The 27,935-nt window shown below is 40.0% G+C and overlaps 1 protein-coding gene across 1 annotated transcript in view; it reads left to right on the forward strand.

Moving 5' to 3' along the window:
* Positions 1-27,935, forward strand: part of LOC109913491 — a 111,416-nt gene that overhangs the window by 9,846 nt on the left and 73,635 nt on the right. The window contains exons 2-5 of the mRNA XM_048603502.1: positions 9,012-9,135; positions 17,608-17,736; positions 19,986-20,097; positions 20,224-22,735. Of these exons, the coding sequence (XP_048459459.1) occupies positions 9,012-9,135; positions 17,608-17,736; positions 19,986-20,097; positions 20,224-22,735 (2,877 nt within the window). The remainder of the gene's footprint in view (positions 1-9,011; positions 9,136-17,607; positions 17,737-19,985; positions 20,098-20,223; positions 22,736-27,935) is intronic.

Below are 27,935 nucleotides of genomic sequence, written 5' to 3' on the forward strand. Positions count from 1 at the left end.
CCCTAAAACAAGCACCGATCTTCTTGGGCTTTAGCTTTACTTAGCAGAAATGTTTGATGATTTCCAAGCATCACGATCCAGAAGAGAAGATGAATAAAATGGGTCCATAAATTATAATAGTGATTCATTGTACTAAAATGATCAGTATTTCTCAGTAAAAGACTGAGGAATACTTTAAGAGTACAAAGACAATTTTAGAACACACATTCTTAAAATCATAATATATATCAACCATTATTAATAATGGCGAATTATGACCTGGAATATGGTATGGTAGCAAAGAGAAACATAGCATAAAATAGCGAGAATTGGGTGTTTATTACCTGATGAGCAAGAACTTCAGAAATAGATTGAGAAGGAAAGAAGACGGAGAATTCTGGTAGTGTTGTTAACAAAGATATTGTCGCACGCCAAAGAGGAGTGGCATTAATGGAAATGCGACAGATTTTATTGTTAAACTTGGCAAGTCAAATAGCAATAATACACTACTGGTCATATCCAATAGATGTAAAAATATTGGGAAACAAACAGACACCAGGGAAAACATATAACTTTACATTAAACCGAGAGTAATTCTTTCTGTGAGGTTAATTATACAAATGTTGGCAATGTTACTGTCGGACTAAAAAGATAATGGAACAGGAATTATTTCTGAAATGGTGTCAACAAAAATTCCATGACCATTAGGCTCTGAGGCCAACTAGAAAGGATTGCTTGATCTTGTGCTGAGTACTGAGGTGTTCAAGACTGATGGGTATACAAGACTGACCAACCGTTCTGTGGAACACACTTTCTAACGTGATTATTCGAGCATCAAGATTATTGTATCAAGAAAACATGCACATGTTCTTGCATGGCATTGACATAACCCAGTGTCTGTCAATGAGCAACGAACCCTCTCCGACCACTCTCGCCCCCATCATGCAATGATTTTGCACTGTTGATTTATTGTCAGCGCTCACAACAGTGGTAAACATTACGTAACTAACTTTTCTTTTTGTTCAGAGCAATCAAAGGTTGTTTTGGTTCAGGAAACCAAGAGATGAAGGGGTTTAGGGCAGTCGTTGTAATGGTCTATGACTGAAGTTGACAAGATGGCCACCTGGGGCTTCTTAGTTCGCACAAGATGGCCGAAAGGTGTTGACAGCTACATAGAGCAGAAGTTCACAAGTAGAGTTGTGGTCTCCATCTCGAGCTTCTGGATGAGAAAATGAAAACTCCCCTGGGGGTCTTAAAAGTGTCCTGGTGAGAAGAAAGATTGGGGAATTTACTTGGTTTTCTATAAACAGGCAGCTCTAAGCATTAAAAAAAAAACATTTTAATAAGGGACAATTTTGAAAGATCTATTTAAGTCACAGTCCTAAGTGTGCTACTTAGTAAAACGTCGAAGGAAAAATTATGATCTCACAATAATCTGGACTCTTTGTGTATTTCTCATTACATATTAAACATACCCATATGAGAATACACCTAAAGAACTGTGGATGTTAAGTTCTGAGGAAGGTCACTCGACCCAAAACATTAAATCAGATTTCTCTCCACAGATGCTGCCAGACCTGCTGAGGTATTCCCAGCAACTTCTGCTTTCGGACCTATGTGAATATTATGAAATGCATGCATCCATGCAGAGGTATAGTTGAATTTTTATGAGCAGCCAACAGTAGACAGTAAGAACAGCTGGGAAGATGGATCATTAAATGATGTAAGCAGGCAACTTTTAAGAGAGCAAAATAGGTTGTAAAACATGGAAGGATCAACATTTGCAGATTAAATGCAGATTCTTACATCCAAAGATCAAGGGAAGAGTGACAAAGAGTGATAAAATACGGAGTGAAGATATAGTTAAGTCAACTTCTTAATTTAGCAATCTAAACAAGTTACTTTTAATGACCTGGTAAAGTTGTAAAGTGATTGAATTTCGCCCTCATCAGTGGAATTCCAATATTAATAATCAATAATGAGTAATCAAAGATGCTTAGAGTAAAAGCTGTAAAACATTCACTCAAGAACTAAACTTTAGTTTAGAATCCCTTACAACACGACAAAGCGGGTGTTGTAATTGCAACTGCAAGTCAGACGGACTGGTTGTTTGACCTCTTAGGGCGAAGTGAGGGATGTTGTTCCCAATTTGTCCACTGTGTCACAGAATCGTAACGACTGTATATTAGAGTTGATTTTAAAGAACTTATAATTACTGGTAGAAGTGAATATCCTTTCTAATCCACCGTACTAAAGTTTGTACAGATTTTGGAAGACTTCTTAGTGATGAGCAAATATTTCGGTTATTGGCAAATAATGCGATTGAGCTGGCAATTGTCTGGGAAGGAGTGTGACTAACAGAAACATTGTAAGATCCCAAAGACAGGTGGTGGAGTTTTCATGAGATTAAGACCCAGGGCTGTCCATAAAGTTGTTCACATCGATCGTGAGTTTACTGGATTGGATGTATAAACGAGGCGTTGTAGTTAAGAATGACATCAATGTTGCATGTACTTACTGTAACACGAAAGATATAAAAAGGTTGTATGCAGCTGGGGAAGTTAGTGTGTCATTGATCTCTCCTCCAATCTGATTCATGAAAAGAGGACAACTGGACCCTTCGTGAAAGTCAAATTTGGATTGGTATCTTGTATCTCCCATACATGTGGTAAAAGGGATCTGAATAAAATTGCTTGTACTGCTGAACACAGAACTCAAGACTCCTCTTCAATATTTATCCCAACAACACAGTTTTGAGGAACCATGGCTAGAATCACAAGGAAATATAGCTTCCCATAAAAAAGGTCAAAAATCACATGACACCAGGTTATAGTCCAACAGGTTTATTTGAAAACATAAGCTTTCGGAGTCTCTCTCCTTCTTCAGGTGTCAGTGAGCGAGATGGAGTCAGACACTGAATTTATCAGCAAAAGATCAAAGGATCATAGAAATTATGCAAATGCACTGACCAAACCTGAGAAGCCTGTTGAATCATTAATCAGTTAGAAAGAATTAATATGCAAACCCCAGAATTCCTTTCAAGTCACTGCTCCGGGATATCTAAAAGTTTCATCAGAATACCAGAGGTGACATCTCAGGTCGGACAATGTATTTTAGAAGTGAGGCTTTGTTTGGAGTCTGGTTGTGTATTAACTTCGAATCAGACTGGTTTTATTTCCAAAGTAGGTATTTATAAAATGCACAATGATGGTTAACAAATTGTGTCCTTGTTGAACAAAATTGAATAAATCTGCAATTACAAATCTGCAAATGCAAATTCACCCCATAGTTTTATATGTCTGTGTACGTGTGTGTGTGGCGGGGGGGGGGGGGGGGGGGTGGGGGGGGGGGGCGGAGAGAGTATGTGTGCAAGTGTGTCTGCGCACGTGTGTGAGAGAGTGTGTGAATGTGCGAATGTGTGTCACGGAGTGTATGTATGAGAGATGGCCTGTGTGAGTGCGTTTGTGCAAGACAGTGTGCGTGTATGTGTGCGTGTGTGTGAGTGTGTGTGTGTGTCAGTGTATAGTGTGGTGGGGTCACCTGCAGTGTGACATGAAACAAAGATCCCAGTAGAGGCTATCCTCATGGGTACCAAACTTGATTATCAGCCTCGGTTCAGCAACTCTGTGCTGTTTTATATCCTGAAGTACAACGTGGAGGACGTTTACCAGAAGATCCGAGGCCCAATGTCCTTGACAGCTGAATTGTTCCCCTACTGGAAGGGAGAGCGCCTGTCTTGCAATTGTTACATGGTATCCATTCACTCATTGTCGTAGTGTCTGCACAGTTTCACCAATATATCATGCCTCGGGGAATCCTTGCCTGCAGTGTATCAGATAGACAATGTTGGCTAAGTTACATGAGTATCTGCCGTGCACCTGGTGAGTGGTGTCCCCACGTGTGTTGTTAGCGATTCATGTCCATGATCTGATATTTCTTGCAGAGGTTGCCATAACAGGGTTGTGTGGCGTTGTAGTAGATGCTGTCCTGAAGGCTGGGTTGCTTGCTGAGGACAATGGTCTGTTTAAGTTTTGGCGGTTGTTTGAAGGCGAGAAGTGGAGGCATAGGGAAAATCTTGGGAAGGTACCCATCATCATCGAAAATGGTGTAGTTTTTCTGCTCCTGGGAAGTACTGGATGATGAAGGGTACCCTATCGGTTTTATCCCATGTCTGTCTTCTGAGGAGGTCATTACGCTTTTCCGCTGGTGATCGATCAGTTGAGCATTATATCCCGTTCTTATGACATCGTCCTTCAGCACGTTCAGGTCTCCCTCATGTTCCTCCTCATCTGAACAGACTCTTTGTATGTGTATGTATATTTTTGAGGGTGCTCAGTTTCTCTTAGAAATCTGAAGTGTCATGACAGAATCTGGGGGCTACCTGTACAATGGGTTTTAATATGTCCTTGACATAGCCAGAGAGGTTCTCACGCAATGTCCCATTGTCTGATACGATAGGACGTTCAGTTGTATTGGTTTTTTGTATGTTCAGAAGGCAGTCCCCTATGCGAGGAATATGCAGAATGAGAGTACGTACGATCCTCTAAAGGGCTGGATCAAAAGTCTTGATCAGTCTGTTGAGTTCACGGGTGTGTTCTTTGGTTGGATTGACAGGTAGTGTTATGTAGAGTTCCTTGTTGTTCAGGTATCTGTACAGTTCCTTGCATTAGTCCGTTCTATTATGTATGACAATGGCTCCTCCTTTGCTGATTTACTGATAATGTTTCGACTGGTCTTGAAAGCATGGGCGGTGTTGCATTGTGCGCGGGTGACACTTTGTGCTACCATGTGAGTGCAACTGATGAATCTAGTGTTCACACATTCCCTGACGGCTTCAGCACACATGTCAAGCCCAGGGCAATGGCCCTCCAGAGGAGTCCAATTCGACTCCTTCTTTGACCGCTCCACGACGGATATCTCTGCCGAAAGTTCCGGTTCGTTAGTTGTCTTATTGGGCTCGCTGCTGACACCTTGGAAGAATTCCTGGAGTCTCATTCATCTGACGAATTCCTCTGTGTCTGCTTCATTACGAATAGAATCCGCTTTGATGGTGGGACAGAAGTTGAGCCCTTGGCTGAGAACTTCAATCTTGTCCGATAGAAGGGTGTGATAGATAAGTTGATGATGGATTTCCCCTTGGTGGCATCGTTTTCAACTGTGGTAACAAAGGAGGCTTGGCCATTGCTGGTGTTGATGCTAAGTTTTTTCCAGTTTCTTGCTCTTGGTGTGCAATTAGGTGGTGTAGTTCAGTTGCCTTATCTGCTCGGCAGTGTCTCGTACCTGTGCTGCTGTATCTTGAGTGCAAGCTGAGAATATGGACTCTGTCTTGATTTCAAAGTTACAGCACCTGCTGCAGCGTTGGTGTACGAGATGATTGAGGAGTTTCCAAGAGGGACCACGGCAAAGTCTCTCAGTATAAATCCACGTTGTATGTCGACTTGAGTTGGTTCATGATCTGTGGTCCACTTACGATCTTCTCTGCTTTCTTGCACTTCTGTAGAAACTTGATGTCTGTGTTGATATGCGCCATCTGCTTGGAGTTGCTCTCCACTATGAGCCAGCATGTTGCAGTGTCAATGGTAGTCATGATGTGGAGGTGCTGGTGTTGGACTGGAGTGGACAACATCAAAAATTATGCACCAGGTTATAGTCCAACAGGTTTATTTGAAGACACAAGATTTTAGAGTCTCGCTCCTTCTTTAGGTGTTAGTAAGAGAGGTAGCATCAGACACCGAATTTATCAGCAAAACATCAAAGGGCCAGAGAACTGATGCGAATGTATTGAACAAACCTAAGATGGCTGTTAATTCTTTAATCAATTAGGAAAGATCAATATGCAAATCGCAGAATTTCTTTCAATTCACTGCCCCGAGATAACTAAAGATTTTATCAGTATACCAGAGGTGAAATCTCTGGTCAGGCAATGCATTTTAGGTGTGAGGCCTTGTTTAGAATCTGGCTGTATATTAACTTGGAGACAGACAGGTTTTATTTTCAAAGTTGGAATTTATAAAATGCCACATTGACTGCCTACAAATTGTGTGCTTTTTGAACAAATTAAAATACAAAGCAATAGAATATAAAACATAAAACATTCGCATCAGTTCTATGATCCTTTGATCTTTTGCTGATAAATTCTGTGTCTGAAGCCACCTTTCTCATTGATACCTGAAGAAGGAGCGAGACTTATAGAGAATAATTCACTTTCCAATTACAAACTCCATGCTCATTTCCAAGCCCATCAACAATAAACCGAATTATCAGAAAGTAACTTCTGCAGTTAACCTGAACCTGATACCCATATACAACTGCATGATGCTAGATAGTTTGGTTTACTGTATTGCTCGTATAGACATCTTCTCTGCTGGTAGGTCATTGATTAGTTTGAAACCAAGCTGTGGGAACTGACTGTAGCTGTTACTTTGCTTATATGCAGATGATGACTAGTTGAGCATACTTTGTTCATGCATATTGTCATGGGTTAGAATTTCGTATTGTGGAAATAAGGTATTGTGTTTGACTGATAAATAGTATACATTCTATGAGGGCAAAAGCGATAACAGTTTAATGAGGGGGACAATTTGGTCAGCTGTAGGGAATGTTGGACACGAAAGCAGAAATTAGATCTAGATCACGATTTTAAAAAAAATAATTGTAATCTGTAAACTTTGTTTACTAACTGCAAAGTAATGTTTTGCGAAGTGGTTTAACTGTCCAATTATTTTGTTATTTATATTCATGTTTCTGGCAAAAAATTGAAAGGTTTCACAAAAGGTTTACAGGGATGTTGCCCGAGTTGGAGGATGTGGGCTATAGGGATGGGCAGAATAGGCTGGGGCTATTTTCCCTGGAGCGTCGGATGCAAAGGGGGGACCTTTTAGAGGTTTATGAAATCATGAAGGGCGTGGATAGAGTGAATAGCCAAGGACATTTTCGTAGGGCAACGAGAATCCAAACTAGAAAGCATCGGTTTAAAATGAGAGGGGAAAGATTTAAAAGGGATCTAAGGGATCATGCGGAAGGCGGTGTGTATATATGGTTTGAGCTAACAGAGGAAGTGATGGAGGCTCGTAAATTACAACATTTAAAGGCATCTGGATGGGTACACGAGTAGGAAAGGGTTAAATGTTGGCAAATGGGACTAGATTAATTTAGTATATTTAGTCGCCATGGACGAGGTGGACTGAAGAGTCTGTTTCCGTGCTGTACGACTCTTAAGTTCTGAAGGAATATTGCTCTGATTTTCTTGTCGAAAACCAGGAATCAAGGGAAAATGGGTTGATATCTCGTGGTGTATTATGTTATTTGATTTTTAAACAGCACTGAAATAAATGAACATGAATCTTACTTCCTAAATTCTTGCAACTAACATTGTTTAAAAGACATTTGGATAAGTTAATGACAGGAAAGGTTTGAGGAATATGGGCCAAACGCAGGTAAGTGGGATTAGTTTACTTTGAGAGTATGGTCGGCGTGGACTATTTGGACCAAGTGTCTGTTTCCAAGCTGTTTGACTCCATGACGATTTATTTAGGAAGAGTTATGTTCCCAAATTGCCAGCAGAGGGCAGCTTGTTCTGTTTTGCTTGCGAAATGTATCTCCTTTTTTGTGCTTATATGACGAACAGCATTTGTAATGCGCAATAATGCATACCTGCAATCGAATTTTTTTACTTTGGCAAACATTGCGCACTCTCGTTTATCATCTAAGGAGTTAGCAGAGAGTTTCTGCCTTTCAGCCAGAAAATACGCTTTAAACCCCATACGATAGGAACACACCCTTTACGTATAATAAGCTATTTCTATTTAGAGCACCAATAATGTTCTGAGCTGTTCTGTGACATCATGGCAGGGATTTAGCTTTTTTTTTGCCCGGAGTAACTATGAATGATTCCGAGAATTACCCTTGAAATTTAAAAAAAGGACAGTCTATCATGAATTTTAAAAAAAACACAAAAGATTCGTGTTATTTAGGGTGTTTTAGAGACAGTAACGCTTAACATGGCGAATGAAGAGGTAAAATTTCGCGGCTGCTGTGATCTTGCATCAGAGCTATTTTGATGATCGTGAAAGTAGAATCCAGATGTACTTTCAAGTCATCACTCACATACGAATTAAAGAGTCTTGATCAATCAGACCCAGAAGTCTTTATTAATTTATACCAAAAACGATGTTGTGATGTCGATAACACAGAGAGAGTGAGAGATACAGAGAAAGACAGAGTGAGAGAGAAAGACATACATTTGGCAGAAATACAAACTCAATCTTTCATGTATTGAATTACGATTCATAGTTTCCTCAAAAATGGCATATTATGAGTTAGTTTCCCCTCTCGCATACAGTATATACGTCGGTAATACTTGAATGTTTCTGAAACGGGCATTCCTATTGGCAAAGATTTAAAATTGACGAAATCAGAGTGAAAAAAAGTCCTGACCGAATTATGTATACAAACTTCAAACTTTATTTTTCAATAGCAAAATGCTATTCGTTTACAAAAAGTAGTATACCTCTATTTGTGTGCCGTGATTCAAATCACACCAGTTGCGATGGATTGCAATCTTTCTGCCTTCAGGGCACCAGCTGTGATAAAGTGATTATATCATGAGCATCTGCCTTGTGGCATTCTAGCCGTGATCGTATAACCATCTGGAGAGGTGTGTGATAAAAACAGCGATGGCTCGAGAATAACAGCAAATCTGGCAACGCCCGTCGAGAGAAAACACAGTGAACCTATTGAATCAAGTGGGCGTTTCATTAGAGCAAGAGTACATGATTAATAGTGGATGATTGATAAGGCTAGTTGGAAAGAAGTAAAATATTGTGCATGTTTATAGATCATTTAAGATCAGCAGACAGATCGAATTGTTAGCTACTATCGGGAGAACAAGGAAACAGACAATCCTGGTACTTTATAAAGCATTGGTTAGACCGTACCTCGATCATGTTGTAAAAGACCAACTATTTTAATAATGCCACCTAACAAAGGAAATCCTCTGGCTTTAACCGTTTTACACGTCTTCGGACTTTGAGGGAAGTGGGTGTGGGACCTAGAGAACTCCGCGGAAATCCACGCAGGCACGGCGAGAACGCGCAAAACAACAAAGACGGCCACAGAAGTCTGGAATCGAAACCGGGTCCATGGAACTATGAAGCAGTAATGCTAACCACAGAGTCGCGGGCCGCCCTTCAGATTATGAGATATAAACAACACAGGCGTATATGTTGAGGATTTTTCATGGAACAAATATTTCTTAAGCATTTTGAGGAAAATGCGTGCTTCCAGAGGAAAAATCATCCAAGACCTCTCCCACCCAGGTTCTAATCTCTTTCAACCTCTTCTGCCGGGTCGGATATACAAAATGTGGAGGTGACGGTGTTAGACTGGGTTGGACAAGGTCAAAAATCACATGACACAAGGTTATTGTCCAACAGGTTTATTTGAACACATTAGCTTTCGGAGCGTTGCTCCTTCCTCAGGTCTAGTGAGAGAGGAGGTATCAAGACATAGAATTAATAAGTTAAAAAAAAAGTCAAAGGATTACACAACTGAATGTAGTTAATAAACTTAAAATGGTTGGCTGACACCCTCCAGTTAGGTCCTTAATCAATTAGGAATCAAGGTGCAGGTTTTGATTGATTAAAATACAAACTCCAGAATTTCTTTCAAGTCAGCACAACCGAAATAACGAAAGGTTTAATCAGTGCATACCAAGAGGTGACATCTCAGGTCAGCCAATGTAGTTTAGGTGTGAGGCCTTGTTTAGAATCTGTCTGTGTTTTAACCTGTAGTGAGTAAAGCAGGAATTTATAAAATGCCCCATTAACTGACAGTGTCTACAAATTGTGTGGTTTTTGAACAAAATACAAGGTATCTGCAAATGTAGATCTGCAAATGCAAATCCACCCCATATATTTGTGTGTGCGTGTGTGTGTGTGTGTCTGTGTGTGTGTGTGTTTGTGTGTGTGTGTGTGTGTGAGAGGGAGGGAGGGTGGTGGAGAGAGAGCGAGAGCGAGAGAGAGAATGTGCGTGTGTGTGTGGGAGAGAGAGATTCTCAGATGAGGAGGAACGCAACGGACAGGTGGAGGTCTTGATAGACCCCCTCAAAGAATGGAATACGATGCTCAAGTCATCGATCGCCAGTTTTGATGGGCCGCAGTGAAAAACGGTAATGACTTCCTCAGAAGACAGACATGAAATAAGACCGATAGAGTGCCCTTCGTCGTCCAGTACTACACGAGAGTGGAGAAACTATGCCATGTTCTTTCCAGCTTTCAACACATTATCGATGATGATGGCACCTCACCACATCTTCCGTATGCCTCCACTTCTCACCTTCAAACAACCTCGAAACCTTAAACAGACCATTGTCTGAAGCAAACTACCCATTTATTTCTCAATATTGATTTCCTTCTTTAGAAAGTGGATGAAATATCTTCAATGATAATTCCCAATTGCTTATACTTAAGTCGTCAGTGAGGTTTTCAACAGAAACATCAATTTCTAATTACTCCAGAACAGAGTAGCGAACTTGATTTCGTTTGATTTGTTGTATTATTGACACATGTAACTGATTACAGTGAAAAGTTTTGTTTTGCTCGCAGTACAGGCAGATTATACCATGGAAAGTGTAGTAGGGTAATAGAACACAGCGAAGAATACAATGTTATGGGTGCAGAGAATCTGCACAACGGAAGGGATCAATATTAAATTTAAATTTTGAGAGCTCCATTCAGAGCAGCAGAGAAGAAGCCGGCCTTGAATCTATTGGTACGTGTGTTTAAGCTTCTGTATATTCTCAAGGTTAAAAATCGCATGACACAAGGGTATAGTTGAACAGGTAAGCTTTATCATGAAACAACTGCACAATGCAACACATCCATTTTAGCTTGGGATATTGGATCACCCTCTTTAGCTAGAACTTAGATAATCGTCATTTCAATTTCTGATGCAAGTGGCAATTCCCTGCGTTTTAGACAGTCATCATACAATATGTATCTAATGGAGAATAGGACTTCTGGTATATTTTTTTTCCTGTTACCGCTTTGAATCTTAATACAGAAGAACTCATCTCCTATTCTATCCTGCAGAAAATGATGCAAGATGATTCTACTGCTCGCTACATCACAATAAACTAAACAAAAACTTAGAACATCATTCTGTTTCACTCCGTTTACTATGATGAGTGGAAAATGAAGCAGATCAAATTTAAATCACGTTTACTCTGGAGAAATCAGAGCGTTGCAAAATGTTATCAAGCAAAACAGTTGTAGTAGCTAAAAGTAAAATATGTTGAAGAAGGGCAGTGGAGAACCGAATTTTTCAATCCTCTTGGCAAACCAAGGAAACAGTCCATATAGGTCCCCTGAACATATATAAATTTCGTTGTGCTGAAACTATCTCTGATCTAAATGAATATTTAATGCCAGGTTCCGCATCAACAAGCATCTTTTTTTCCCCAGTTGTCATCATATTTTTTTGTATTGAAATGCAAACACGACCAAAATAGAATGATTTCCATTGCCTTATAATTCATTGTTGTTGCTTGTTTAGGAATTGGAATGATAACTTTAATCTGGCACATATGCTGTACAGATTACTGAACCTTTATATACCTGTTCATGTGTTCTCTGTTTCTGAGACTTATCATTACACAGTTTGTTTAACACCAAAATTGTCCAGGAATGTTTTGTTTTCAGTTCTAGAAAACTGTCATTCCACGGTACCACAGAAAGATATTCGTGCTCTTGAAACCACTGTATAATAGGATTGTTTACAGTAAATACAATTATCACACGAGGGAATGCCAGGAGTGGTAAAAGGTATAGCGAAAAATGAGATGCAAACCTGATGCAGCTACCAATCGGATTTACTTGCATGCTGTGCTGCATTAGCAGCATATGATAGATAGTGCCAAGCGATTCCACAACTAACAGATCATATCTAAGCTCAACAGTCCTACTACATGCAATCATCAATGCTGGTGGATTATTAAATAACTAACTAGAGGTGGAGGCTCAACAAATATCCCCATCCTCAATGATGGAAGATCCCAGCAAATTAGTGCAAAAGATGAGACTGAACCAGAATTGTCGAGTGGACGAACCTACTGAGCCTCCTTCAGTGGTCTCCAGCATCACAGATGCTAAGCTTCAACCAATTCGATTCTATCCAAGTGTTATCAAGAAACGAATCTAAGCACTGGATACTGCAACATTCCAGTGTCAGTACTGAGTATTCGCGCTCCTGAACTTGCTGCTTCCTTATCAAAGCTGTCCAGTCCAGCTACAACTCTGTCATCTACCCAACAAATTGCAAAATTGCCCAGTTATGTCCTGTACCCAAAAAGTGGGCAAATCCAACCCAGGCACTTGCTGCCCCATCAGTCTACTTTTGATCATTAGTAAAATAATGGATGATGTCATCAACAGTGTTATCAAACAGCATCTGATTAGCACAACCTGCTCACTGACACTCAGTCTGGGTTTGAGCAAGGCCATTCAGCTCAATACAGACTTGATTCCAAAATGGACAAAAGAACTGAAATGGAGAGGTGAGAGTAACAGCCATTTTAATGGGGGTGACATCAAGGAGCCCTGGTAAAAAAGCGGAATCAATGGGAATCATGGAGAAGACTCTCCAACATTTGGAGTCATACCTGGCACGTAGGAGTATTGTAGTGGCTGCTGGAGTCATTTCAGCGCCAAGGCATCTCTACAATTCCGACGGATCATGTCCTAGACGCAACCATCTTCAACTGCTTCATCAATAACCATCCCTCCAACATAAGGTCAGAAGTGAAGATGTTTGGCAACGATTGCACAATGTTCAGCACCATTCATGACTTCTCAAATAAATAAGCTGTCCATGTTCAAATGCAACAAGATCCAGGCAATATCCAGGCTTGGGCTGACAAGTGGGAGGTAGCATTTGCGCCATGCAAATGCCAGGCAATGACCATCTCCAATAAGAAACGATCTAAACACAAGCCCACGGCATTCAATAGTGTTACCAGCAGTAAATGTCCCATTATCAGCACCCTTTGGATTATCCTTGATCAGAAACATAATTAGATTCGCCATAGAAATGCAATGACCGCAAGAGCAGATCAGAGGCCAGGAATACCGCAACAAATAACTTCCCTCCTGATTCCCCAAATTCCATCCACCGTCCACAAGGCACAAGTGGGGAGTATGATGGAATACCTCCGACTTGCCTGATGATTGCCGCTCCAACAACATTCAAGAAGCTGCACACTATATATGTTAAAGCAGCCACTTATTAGCACCACATCCACAAACATCGACTGCCTCCAAAACGAATGCATTGAGCACTATCTACAACAGACATTTCAGAAATTCACGAAATACCCTGAGATAGCACCATCCAATCCCACGACGACTTTCACCTAGAAGGATAATGGTTGCATATATTTAGAAACATCACAACCTGCTAGGTCATCTCCAAACCACTCATCATCCTTACTTGGAAATATATCACGTTCCTTCACCGCTGCTGAGTCAAAAATCCCTAAAATTCCCTCCTAATGGCATTGTGGGTCTACCTGCAACACAAGTGCTGTTGAAGCGGTTCAAAGGGCAGCTCAAACCACTTTCCCAAGGACAATTTAGGATGGGCAATGAATGCTGACCAGGCAGCGATACCCACGTGCCTTGAATGAATAATTTTAAAAATCGGAACGTTAGTGTTATATCATGTATCTCTGCGAGAAATTGACATATTACTTGAAAAACTGCGCACGCCTGTTTCATATATGCGAAACAATCGTGGACGCAGCTGACGCAAATGTTGGTGAAAATTACTGTGAAACTAATCTAACTTTGAGCAAAAGAAATGATACTGTGGATGATGGAAATCTACAATATAAAGGAAGGGCGCAGAAAATCCCGGAGAAACTCAGCATGTATAGAAGCAAAAACAATAAAGCAGATTACTACCTGAATAGCTGTAAATGCAGAGGGGATTGTACAGCGGGACCCCCGTGTCCTTGTGCACCAGTCCATGAAGGTAAGCAAGTGCAGCAGGAGGTAAAGAAGGCAAATTTATGTTGTCCTTCATTGCGAAGAGGTTTCGACTACAGGAGTAAGGATGTGTTGTTGCAGTTATACAGGTCCTTGGTAAGGCCACACTTAGAATGTTTTCTGCTGTTTTGGTCTCCTTTTCTAAGGAAAGATGCTCTTGCTGTCAAAGGAATGCAGCGAAGGTTTACCAGGCTGATTCCTGGGATGGCGGCACTGGCGATTGAGGAGAGATTGACAAGGTTAGGATTGTTTTTGCTGGAGTTCGGACGAATGAAGGGGTTTCACTTAGAGACTTATAAGATTCTAACAGGGCTGGACAGGGTAGATGTAGGGAGGATGTTCCCGATGGTAGGTGTGTCCAGAAGCAGGGATCACAGCTTGAGGATTCGGGGTAGACAATTCAGGCCGGCGGTGAGGAGACATTTCTTCACCTAAAGGGAGGTGATTCTGTGGAATTCATTACCACAGGAAGTAGTTGATGCCAAAACATTGAATGTATTTAAAAGGTGACTAGACATAACACTTGGAGCGATAGGGATCAAAGGTTATGGGGAGAAAGCAGGATTAGAATATTGAGTTAGATGGTCAGCTATAATCGTGAGGAATGGCGGAGCAGGCTTGAACAGCTGAATGGCCTCCTCCTGCTCTTTTCTTCTATGTTTCTATGTTACAGACAAAGTAAGAAAAGAAAATAGTCATATCGAAGTTAAGGGACGGAGAATAAATGGTAGCACTAGGGCAGGATTCGAGAATAGATATGAGGGCAGAGAAAAAAAGTCTAAACGGCCTGTTTACCTGAACTAATGTTGCATTCATTTAAAAAAAATAGCGATAGTGCACATCGAAGTAAATAAATATGATCCAGTGGCAACTGGGACATGTAGCTGCAAGATGAGAAGCAGTATGTCCGCAACATTGACGAATCTCTGACAGTCAACAAGAATTAAAAGCAAGGCAATGGAGGAGGGATAACACTGCTAATCAAGGATACAATTTCTGCAATATTTAGTGATGATAGTGGATTGTGATGTAAAATCTGTTTTGGTAATGACGAGGAATGTTATGAATATAAGTCACTAGTTTGAATTGTCTGCACGCCCTCTTAACACCACCACAAAGTAGGATAAAATGTACCGGAATATTAAGTAATTGAGATGAAGAGATGGCAAGAAGTGTGGGTGATTTTAATTTACTCATGAAATGGAGCAATCAAATTAGCAGTTGCATCTTGGATTATGTGTTTATGGAATGCTTTGGAGGCTTTGTTTTTAATTATTTCCTGCTGGAACCGACTAGATAATATTTTGCATTAGACTTGTTATGGTGCAAGTTGACATAATTAATTAATGCCCTCAGTGTCAATGATCCCTTAGACAGCAGCGCCCAAATTATAATCTAATAACGTTTTGACAAAGATGTAAGAAGTTGACAGGAACGTCTATATAGTTTGAGGGAGGGGGCATCAATCTGTCAGATGGAGAAACTTGGGAACTTTCAAGTTATTCACTTTGGCAGGAAGGAAAACCAATTGGAGTATTACAAAGATGAAGGACTTTGGAAACCCAAGGTGCAGAAACATTTAGATATTCTGGTGCAAGGGTCACAATATAGGCAGGCACAGCCCGCACTCAAGAAGATGAATGGATACTATACTTTGTTATGGGACTATGGAACACAAAGTACACATTCAATTGTATAAAGCAGTGGTGAGACCACATCTCGAACACTGTGTATCATTATAATCTCCTTTCTTAAGGAAGAATGTAAATGTACTGGAAGTGGTTCGGAGGAGGTTTGCTAGATTGATTTCTGAAATGAGTCGGTTGTTTGTTATGGATAGTTTTGACAGGCTGGTATTGTTTCCACTGAAGTTTACGAAAGTGAGAGTGACTTGGTTGGTGTGTGTGAGGTCCTGAACAGTGCTGACAAGGTGAAAGTAGGAAGGATGTTTCTTCTTTTGGATATGCCCAACTGGTATGCTCTGCTTTAGAATAAGATTTCTTGCATTCATAAGAGAGAAGAGCAGGTTATTTTCCCTCTCTGTCAGAAGTGTGTTCACCTTTAGATCTAAAAAAACAGTTAGACAAGAGAAACAATGGTTATAGAGGGGGGAATTGGAAATGTGGAATTTGAAATACGACCAGATCATTCGAGATCTTATTGTATGGTGGAACAACGACTTGCTACTTCATTGTCTTGTATTTCGCACACGTCCAAGAACAGAGTCTTATGCCTCAGAAGTATAAAACCCTCCTTCCTTCACCATTTCTCTTGCCAGCGTTCATTTCACTCCATCTCTTATTTCTCTATACTTATTAGCTCAAGGTACTATGAGTAACTGTGGAATTACTGCCTCACGCGTCCTGGTTTTTGATATATTGCTAGCTCCCCAAACTCTGCTTCAAGATCTCATCCCTCTCTGTAGTTGTGTTTTTGGCATGTATGTGACCACGACTTCTATTGGTGCACTCTGTGTGCTGCATCCTATCCACGGTATCCTTGATTCTGGCATAGAGTGGCAACATGTCATTCTGCCGTTTTTAATTTATCCATTCGATACGAGAGTCACTGGCTGCACCAGTATTTATTGCATATTCCTAACTGACATGGGGAATATGCTGATTGTTATCTTCTGGAACCATTGCAGTTAGTGGATGGCGTAAAGCAAGTTAGGACCAACTATGTTAAGAAAAAAAATGAGTTCCACGATTTTGATCCACTGATCATAAACGAATGGTGATATACTTCCAGTCATTTTGTAGCTGGGAGGTGTACTTTCAGCAGTGATGTTTCCATGAATCTGGTGACCCTCTCCTTCAAGATATCAGGTAAATCCATGAGCCTGTGAATTTCAAAGGTTCTATTCAAGAAGTCGCAGACAGTGACTAGAATGCATCATAGACTGTATAGACTGCTATCATTGAGCATCATTTGTTGCACGTGCATGCTAGATATGGTGAGTGGGGTGTAACTAAAGCTTGTTGCTTGTCTTTGATGATAATGGACTTCTTGAGTGTTTATTTTTATACTCTTTGAGCGGTCTTCAGCCAGGCAAGTGGAGTATCTTCTATTGTACACCTTTCTGGTGCTTTGCAGACAGTGGAAAGGCTTTTGGGATCAGGAGATGAGTCACTCGGTGCAGGATACATAGCTTCAGACCTGCTTTGTTCCCATTCTGTTTACATCACTGGCCTAGTTCATTTTCTGGTAAAGGTGAAAGACCAAATGGTTAATTGTTGGGAATTGGGCAACGGAAAAATAAAATCAATGGTAAGGGACGGTGTTGAGATTGTTTCTTGTTGGAGCTGGTCATTGCTTTGTACTTGTTTGCTGCGAAAATTTCGAGAAACTTATCAGTTTAAGACCGTACGTTCTGAATATCTTGCTGTATTGTCGTGGGCTGATAATTTAGGACTAGTTCTGAAGATAATTGCTGATGTTGATAAAAAATGATTGGGCCCAAAACTCTACCTTAATGAATTTCTGCAGTTTATGAGATGATTGATCGCCAACGTCTTCCTTTCCGCTAAATATGGCACCCATACATGGTGCATTTTTAAACTGATTCTCATTTGTTCATTTTTAGATACTGTGTCAAATATGGCCTTGAAGCTAACGGTAGTCACTCTGAACTCACTTCCGATATTCGGCTTTTTTTTTTCTATGTGCATAAAGTTATCCATAATAAAGTGGTCAGCGTCGTTGCAAGCCCACTGTAAACTAAACTGAATTCCAATGCGCGTTCGTAACAGCGCAAATGTTGCTGTATAGAGTTGACTTGTACCTGTTTCCTAGCATTGCAGCTGATCGACAGTGGCCTCGAACTTTCGTGTTTTATTTGTAGTCTGGACATAGCTGGCAAACTTTCCTCACTGCGCAATGTGAACTGCGCACTTACCATGGTCTTCTAAATCCTTATCGTGCCGTCAAGTCCTGACGTGAGTTCGAATCTGTCGACCAGTAGACGAGAGTAATGATGGCAAAACTGCGACATTTTTTGTCACAATGCACCCAATAATATGTCATTTTACTTAATTCACGTGCTCTCTTTTGAAATAGACCTTTCTACGTCGGAAACGTTACAGCCTTGCCTTTGACATTTTTCACTCAATATCCTCCCCACAGTCTGGATAGTATTCCAGTCCTGTTTCCATGGGAACATTTACTCTCCAGTGCCCTTTCCTCCTGCGCATAGTGCACAATATTCAAACTCCCGCACATGTGATATTGATAATACTTCTCACTCGCAGGAAAACGTTCACCCCTCATTTCCCGAAATTGCTACCTTTTCTTCCTTCGCTGACAATGTTTTTCGCCTTCCATGAAGATGACCGCTCATCTCCTTCACTCCCCGCGCACCTTCAGCAGGTCACCACGAAAAATGTAACTTTCCCCTAGTATCTGCGACCTTCCCCTATCCAACCCGCAACACTGTTGTCATTTTTGATATTAGTGTTCAGGAATTAAGATTTCTGGAATTTATGTCATGCAGGTGGGCGGCGGGGAAGGAGGGTGGTGGGGCTGGTGGGGAAGGGTGCACTGTGGTAAACTTTGTCAGGGAGGGATCGAGCAGTCTCTGGAGAGGTGACTGACGAGAGAGGCGTGAATGCTGTCCGCATGGAGTACATTGTTGGAGAGGGGGGTGACAAATGCGTTATCGCTTGGAACCATCGCACCTCAACTGATGTATTTCGCTTTGTACTCCTTCGTAGCCTTCACGTCCACCAAGGAAACTCAAATTAAATCGATATGTTAAAAAAAAAAGAAAAATAAGAATAATTGTCGGAGGAACAGTCTTCTTGGATATAGCTGTCTAATTCCTTAGCCCCTTAAAGAATCAGGTAGTAGTCGTGCACAATCATCAACAGAATGTTAAAACGCTTCGCATGAGTATGCGCATGTGTGTGGTGGAACGCCTTCTGCAACTAAAGGCCCCTGGGCGACATTTGAGTCATTCGCCGAATCGTACTTATAAAGACTTTTATTGGACACTACTCTTGAATGTTGTTTCAGTTTTAATGAAACGTTGCAGAAGTTGGGCTTGTGCTCCTAAGGGCAGATACGGGAAAGGGAAAACCTACAAGAAATAGTTGAGATTATATGCTGTTTTTAATGGACAAGTGGAAACAGATGTTTTCTCTCTTGAGTGGTGATTTAACCAAAGCCATTTTTTGTTTATTTTTGAAATTGCCAAATAACACATAGATAATGCAGGTTCTCAGCTATTGGAATTTGCGATCCTGAACACATTACCTTGACAAGTGATGGAATCAATTTGTGTAGGAACTGTTACAGGCAATTCATCATACATTTAACTGGACGATTTTATAGACCTATCGAGGAATAGGGCATGGGAATCAACTGGACAGCTTTCTCGGCGTGGCACATTAACACGCAGCCAAATGGCTACTTTTTGTACCTTTAAAATCTGTTTTATTAATTGACCCTTTTAATTTGGATTGCGAATGTGCTATTCTCCTCTGCAGATATTAAGAAATAAAGCAAAATACAAAGTGAAATTCGCTGACAAATTGGAGATCAGGAAAGCAATGTTAAAAATTGAGGGTAAAACATATTGAAACAATATTGTAAACCGTGTTTCAGAAAATGCTATTGAGAATACTTAACTGATTTTTTTTCTGGTCATCATCATGGTACATTTCAATCTTAAAAGCACATGTCGTCAGAAAGAAAACATTATTGACGGAGAGTATTTGACAGTCACACACGTTTACGAGGTCAAAGACACATGTGGATGAGGGACAAATGATAAATGTTAGTCATGATTTTTAGAAGTATTTTTTTAAGAAACAAATGAATGTATTAGCGGTATTGGAATTTCTTTTTCATAAGTAGAGGCTATTTGTGTTGTACAAGGTTAATTAGAAATTATCTATGGCCTGAAACATCCTCGCTTTAATGCTTGAATTGGGTTGGACTCTGCGTGACGCTTTCTACCAATAGAAAGCACAGTTGTTCCGAGAGATCTACCCCTCCTTCACCTCTAATCGGACTCGAACAAGAAGACAAAGAACCTCTGCAGCTAAGTATTGCGGCGTTGTTCTTCAAGGCGGAGGTTAAATATTCACGTTTATTTTCAACTTTAGCATCGCTATTTGCAGTTATTGTGGCTTCTCGGAAGAAATAACTGAGTGCAAACGGCTCAAGACAAATCCTTGTTCCGTATTCACGTCGACTTTAGCAACAAAATAACATGACAGAGGAGCAGAGCATTAGCGCAGCATCGCGCACTCTGCTTAATTTAATTCGCTTAGTTCTCGTGATTGATGTCGTTTTTGGACAAATTCAGTATTCAGTTCCCGAGGAAATAGAGCATGGAGCTTTCGTGGGGAACATTGCTAAAGATTTAAATTTAAATATCAGGAGACTGATTGCTCGGAAATTTCGTCTCGTCACTGATGGCACGAATAAATACTTCGATGTAAACTTACGAAACGGGATTTTATTTGTTAATGAAATAATTGACAGAGAGCAAATCTGTGGACATATTTCAACCTGCGTAATTTCATTTGAAGCCGTGATGGAAAAACCATTGGAAATATACAGGGTTGACGTGGAGGTAAGAGATATAAATGATAATTCACCTACTTTTGCAAAGGGCAAGATTTTCGTTGAAATCGCTGAATCATTTGCCCCAGGAGCGCGCTTTCCTCTGGAGGGCGCACACGATTTGGACGTTGGCACCAATTCTGTCAGCGCCTACCGGATCAGTTCGAATGAATACTTCGATCTCAACACACCAACACGAAGTGACAGCAGTATAATTGTTGAGTTGTTATTGGAGAAGTCCTTGGACCGAGAAAAGGAATCGTCGTTTCATCTTGTACTGACGGCGATGGACGCTGGGAATCCGGAGCGATCGGGTACAGCTGAAATAATAGTTACAGTTCTGGATGCTAATGACAACGCGCCTGTGTTCGAGCACGAAAAATATGAAGTCAGCCTATTCGAGAATGTCTCGAAAGGCTTTCTGGTCATCCAGCTCAAAGCGAATGATGCAGATGAAGGTACGAATGCTGAGGTACAATACTTATTCAATACACATACTTCTCAAAGAGTGCGTCAGCTGTTCAGGCTGAATGCAGAAAGTGGAGAAATCGAAGTTCAAGGTGCTCTAGACTTTGAAGATTCAATTGTTTACGAAATTGAAGTACAAGCTACGGATAAAGGCACCTTAGCACTGGCGGGACACACTCAAGTCCGGGTCACATTAATTGATGTCAATGACAACGCTCCCGAAGTTAAAGTGACCTCAGTATCCAACGCAATCCCCGAAAATGCGACATTAGGTACTACAATAGCTATAATTAGTGTAACGGACAGAGATACTGGAGACAATGGGAGAACTGATTGTCAAGTGCTTATGAACATTCCTTTTAAACTCCATGAATCTCTAAAGAACCAGTATAAGTTAATTACCAGTGGCATACTAGATCGTGAAATGGTTCCTTTGTACAACGTGACCATCGTAGCCTGGGACGCTGGGACTCCATGTCTTTACACAAATAAAACTATAGTGGTGTCCGTAACAGATATAAATGATAATGCGCCAAGATTTACGCAATCTTCATATGCTGTATATGTGAAGGAGAACAATGCTCGGGGTTCTTCATTTTTTACAGTTACGGCTTTGGATCCTGATTTTGGAGAAAATTCGCGCGTATCCTATTCTCTTCTGGGTAACCAATACGAAGATGTTTCAGTTCCGAATTATATTGATATTAATTCCAACGATGGCAATATCTATGCGCTACGTTCTTTTGACTATGAAGAAATAAAAAGCTTTCAAGTTCGCGTGCAAGCAACGGATAACGGAATTCCTAAATTGAGTAGCAGCACTACTCTTACTGTGACTATTCTTGATGAAAACGACAATGCTCCCGTAATTATTTTTCCTTTAGTGAGAAATGGTTCAGCTACATTGCGAAAGGTACCTCAGTCAGCATTTCCTGGATATTTAATTGCCAAGGTAGTCGCGTCCGATGCGGATTCTGGACAGAATGCAAGACTTTCCTTTCAATTACTTGGAGCAACTGACACTGGCCTGGTCAGCTTAGGGTTTCACTCTGGGGAAATCAAGCTAGCACGGGCACTTACTGATAAAGATCTCACTACACAACGTCTGAATGTCCTCGTGAAGGATAACGGAGAGCCAAACCTTTCGAACAGGGTCTCCCTTTACTTTTCAATAATGAGCAGCGCTAACGAAACATTCGTTGAATCTCGTGACTTGCTCAAGAAAACCGAATACTTCTCAGATTTTAACTTGTATTTAATAATTATTCTGGGGACAATTTCCTTGATATTTTTTGTGACAATTATCGTCCTTTTTGTCGTTAAATTGCGTCAAGGTACAAATGTTCGTGGTTACAATTCTGGCTTTTGTTGTGCGCGTTCAAATTCTCTGGATACTTGCAATCAGAGACAGATTCCAGGAGAATATCTGAACTATCTTGGAGATAATCAGACAATCTCCGTTCGTGATCGTCAGCACTACAGGATGTATTTATCCGCAAGTTCGCCGGGGACTGACTTTTTCTTCATGAAACCTTTCGATGCAACTTTGCCCTGTAGTGCAGTGAAGGATGACACTATAAACAACTCGACAGAGCAACCTAAGGAAACAATTGCGTTGAACGATAAGTATTGCAAAAGGGAACAGTTAAATATACGTAGCCAAGATTGTTTCAAATGTGAGTTCAGTTCTCAATATCTGCTGCGTTTTCTAAGAATTCGTTAAAAAAAAGCTTCAAAAGTGCGAAAGTAGATTGAACCTCAGGCTATTTTCCAATGTCTGTTCTACAGTAATAAAAACGCCATCCACGTCTTCCCATATTTCTTCTTTTAATTTTACATATGACTGTGACATCTTTGTTGTTTATAACAGGATTAAATTAAAATCTCTCAATCGTGTTTTAACATTGTTCATTCGTAAGAATCAAGTAACAGTTTTCATCTTCTGACATTTCCCTCGTTGCCAAAATACATAGCGTTAGGTTTATAAAATGTTCTGGACTTACAGGTGATGCTAAACATAGTCACACCATCGTGTCATCTGTCTATCTTTTTGGATTTTCACTGATACCAATGTCAATACAATGTACTACCTTCGATCAGAACTATCAGTTCCGTTCAAGGTAAACCACAGGACAATAGAGAACAGTGAAAGTCAATAGTGAGTACACATTGTGTACAACAGGAAAGCTGAGGAGAGCGAGGACCATTCAGATATGGCTCGTCATCTTTGGACTATGTACGCCACTGCCAGGAAATCGAAAAGGCAGTCTGCTTTTTTTGAGAAAGGGGGCGGGTGGGACGAGGGTCGTGTAGGGAGGATCTCACGGTGGCCTTGATTTAGTCAATGCATCTGGTGAGTGTTCCGCCCGACCAGGCTTCACCAAAACTACTAACAAAGTATCTACTGGCCGATCCTGAACCAATGTGCCAGGTGTAACCTTTCTCGCCATCCGTTTCGCATACTCGACTGAACAATGCCCTAAAAAAGGAACTCATTATAGAATCAGATTTGAATACTGAAGTGATAATAGTGTTTTATAACATTAGGGCGCAACGTCAGTTTGGCTCCAAAGGATGGGTGCTATAACGTACACCCGACTGTCAGCCATAAATTTCGTTGCAATGTTGGTGTGAAAATTAAGTTTTCATCTTTTTCTGGGACGATTCCTTCCTTCCCAACGGCTAATTGAAAAGAAAATAAATGAAAATGTCTAAAATAGTTAAACATTTCTCACAATATTTGACGTAAAACTAATATAGTGAAATATGTTTGATCGCCAATCCATTGTTGACAGTGGGATACATCAACGGCGGAATGAAAAACTGCCCAGCGATATTCCTTTTATTACCTTAATCAACCTTTTGAGCATAAATATTGAGTGTTAATATACATTAGTCCAGACAGATTCTTGTTGTAGCAACATCAGAACGCCTTTAAAGCAGTGTGGAATTTTACATGTTCACTGACACTTGAGATGAACCACAAGCATTATAACCTAAACATATTATATATCGAGACGATTAGATTTTGCTTCGTGTGCTAGAATTCCATATAACATGCTCCAAACAACGGAGATAAGAATATTTATTGTAGTGAATGAACCAATTCATTAACTACATTTTGTCCCTTCTATAGTTATAAAAGGATGAAAAGCAAAAAGGATAAATAATTTAACAAATGTTCTTTGGAGTTTTTTTCTATGTATTAATGGGATTTAATTGCTGTAGCTGTATTTCAATTCAATCAGTCGAAAGTTTTATTGCCCATTTACCTGTCATGTAGCTATAACACGGAGACACGGTTTATATCTATGCGCTTCTATTAATATTATTCATGTATTATTTAAGCTAAAATTGAAATGTTTTATCTTTTATGCCACAGCATAGAACAACAAAATTTGGAAGATGGCAGCCTTCACTGGAATTCCCAAAATGATCAACAGCAAATCATCAATGCCATTGCAACAACATCCAACTAATGTCTTCCGTATATGTGTCCTGGAAGGATTTCTTTTTAATGACTTCATTATCCAAGATGCTTTTAATGATATTACGGCATTTCACAATTTATAACGTGGTAATAAATTTGCGCGTGTTTTTTGTTAGGTGATACGTAAATTTTGAGCTCAGAATTCTGTTTGAACTCCTTTCATCAAAGAGACCACTGAAATGATCAGTACTGTGCAAGACTGTTATGTACTTAATTATTGTAAGATGTTTTGAAGAAACTTGTATTTTGTATCCTGTAAATTTGTTAACCATTGACAAATATACATTTATGGACGCTTAAGTTATCTATCTGTCTGTTATGCATGAAAAGATGCAACGTGCAGCCAGTAATAAACTGTGAGCGAAACAAATTGTGAGTGAAGAAATACTTGGATAAGTTTGACAAAGAACAATTCTCATCAAAAATACCCTTATGTATTCATTAATGAGATTTATTTAACATTATTCACTCGTGAGATGTGGATGGCGCTGGTTGGGTCAGCGTTTATTGCCCCTCACTAGATACCATTGAACAGGTGGTGGTGAGATTCTAATTTATAAACTATTTGAAATCGTGAAACCAGATTTATTTTGCTAAATATAATATTTAATAGAGACTATGACAATTCTTAATCACAATGACTCATATTTAACAGAATTCTGATTTTTGTGGCAACATATCAAAACATGAGGAATTTACATCCAAGAGTAATCAACAGGTATGAATTATGAAATGAAAATGCTAGTCCACGATCATCTATAAACATTCAAACACACGAACTAGGAGCAGAAATAAGCTATTAAACTCCTCTAAATGGATTTTTTTCATATTTAAATATGACTAGAGAGAGTTACCCTTGGTATTTATAGAAATATAATCATTCAATAGAAGCAAATTATTGTAGATTGCGAAGATCTGAGGTTTCTTTTTAATGTTACAGAAACTAATCAGAGTTGCGAAGTTACCAGAGAGTCTGGAGCAATTGTCCAAGAATGGAAATCGGATTAGTAAAGTAAAATCGTTGTTATCCAGAGTGAACAAGATAGCCTGAACAGGCTCCTTCTGTGGTCTAAACATCTTCCAGTCCACGAAAATGCCAGCATTTGTGGAGAGATGAACAGCGTTAATAGGACTCTGCTTTAAAACTGAAGAGGGATAGAAAATTCTGAAGAAAGGTCCCGACCCGAAACGTCAGCTTTCCTGCTCCTTTGATGCTGCCTGGCCTGCTGTGTTCCTCCAGCTCCACACTGTGTTATCTTAGGGCTAGACAATGATGGTTTCACATTGTTGCCAAAGAAGAGTAGTAGAAAGTGCAGTAGGTGGTGATGGTGTCAAGAGCAAAGGTCAAGTGAATTATTATTGGTACAATTGCCACCTTTTCTCTCGTTCCTCCTCGCCTTTGCGAGCTGCATAAAAAAAACGTAATTTTCCATCCAATTCCATTCTGATGATGAGTCACATTCAACACAAAAAGTTAACACCGTTTCTCTCTCCACGGATGCTCTTAAACTTGCTGAGTTTCTCTAGCACTTTCTGATATTACAAGAAAATCTTTAACTTTGCTTGCCTCCATCCTTTTGATCTAAGCAGCTCTGGAAGTGCATTAGGTGGCTTTCCTCAATTTTCTTTTTAAATTGAACCTTAAATAATCTACCCCACCAGTAAACATTCAGAAAATACATCAGCAGATTAAATTGCTTTTCCTGTTTCCTAAATCATACCTAGTTTCCCTTAAATCATTTTTGGAATGGCGGAATAATCCAACGAGGGGATCTTGGGCAGGTGATCCTGTACCACCAAGGAAAATGTGAGGTGATTTTATTGAAATATTGATATGACATTATGTCTTAGGATGGAAGTAGGGAAGATGTCTTTCTTTTGTAGTAAAGAAAAACTCGAAGACATAGTTTAAGAATAATTGATCTCCCTCCCTAGAAAGACACAGAGAGTGTTCTTTAATTCTTTTGCAGAGTCTCCAGAATATTTTACTTCTGAAATGAAAAATTCTGTTCTGAACATAAGTCCATGTCCAAGCAGATGAGTTTTTGGTAGATGAAGGAATCGAAGGTTATGAGTAGACAGAAGTACGGTTGAAATCATAGCTGCATCAAGTAGTAACACATTTAATGCTGTTACATTTGGGTTGAAGGGTTAATCCGCTGTATCCCAATAAAGCTGTGTTGTAGTTGTCACTTTTCTTTTACCTAGCAATAAGCAGTTATAAATTATTTAAAAAATCACGATGTATAAATAAATAAAAAGGAAAACAGCAACTGAAATTTAAATGATAGCATGAACATAATTTCATAGGAGGCTATCAAACAAAAGTTGAGTCTGAACCTCACAGGGATACATTAGGGTAGGTAACCCCAGTTTATTCTTCAAAAAGTTATGTTTTGTGAAGGATTTAGATGGGGAAAGACAAAGTGAGATTCCCTGCCAGCAGTTGGGAATTTTATCAAATGTAAAATCTCGGATTTTGCAGAAAGGCCAAACTCCTTATGGTTATGATATGATAATACAATTAAGTAATTGTTTTTGTGTGTTTATTTTAACATTGCATGCAACTGGAGTGTTAATTGAATAAGCTAACCAAAAGGCTAGCTGGTCCAGGGTTATTATAAAGACAAATTATTTAAGTATATATAAACACCAACTACTATATCTGTAAAGGACATGTCAAGAAGTGCTTTCCAAAATCTCTTGACAGTAAAATGCAAAGCTACACGAGTCATACACCTTGTGGCCAATAGAGAAATTTTACATCAAAAATAAATATATCTTGAGTTACATTATATCTTGTTTTTGGTAAATGTGACATGCAGAAAGAATTTTATGCATGCATAACTTGGACATGCATCTTACGATTTCATGTCATTTCTGTTGGGTGACGAGCACATATATCAGAAGACATTTTCGCAGTGATGGTCCAGGTGTTCACACAATTCTTACAGTGTGGACGCAAGCCATTCAGCCTATTCAACCTGCCGAAGAGCATTGCACCCTGACTCAGTGCCCTACTTTCTTCCTCTAACCCTGCATATTCCATGACTAATCCACCTAGCCTATACATCCATGGATACTGTTGGCAATATAGTGTGGTAAATTCACCTAATCAGCGTACTTTTGGAATGCAGCAGGCAGAATGGGCAAACTCCACACAGACAGTTGCAAAAGGATGGAATCGAAGCCCGGTCCCTGGGGTATGAGTCAGCAGTGCTAACCACTGAACGATCATGCCACCCATACAGACAAAACAGTTTAACAGATTTATTTAAGATAACAAGGTGTAGAGCTGGATGAACACAGCAGGCCAAGCAGCATCATAGGAGCAGGAAGGCTGACGTTTCGGGTCTAGACCCTTCTTCAGAAAAATTTTTCTGAAG

Source organism: Rhincodon typus, chromosome 12 (assembly GCF_021869965.1).
Source record: "Rhincodon typus isolate 14 chromosome 12, sRhiTyp1.1, whole genome shotgun sequence".
In the NCBI taxonomy this organism is placed as follows: domain Eukaryota; kingdom Metazoa; phylum Chordata; class Chondrichthyes; order Orectolobiformes; family Rhincodontidae; genus Rhincodon; species Rhincodon typus.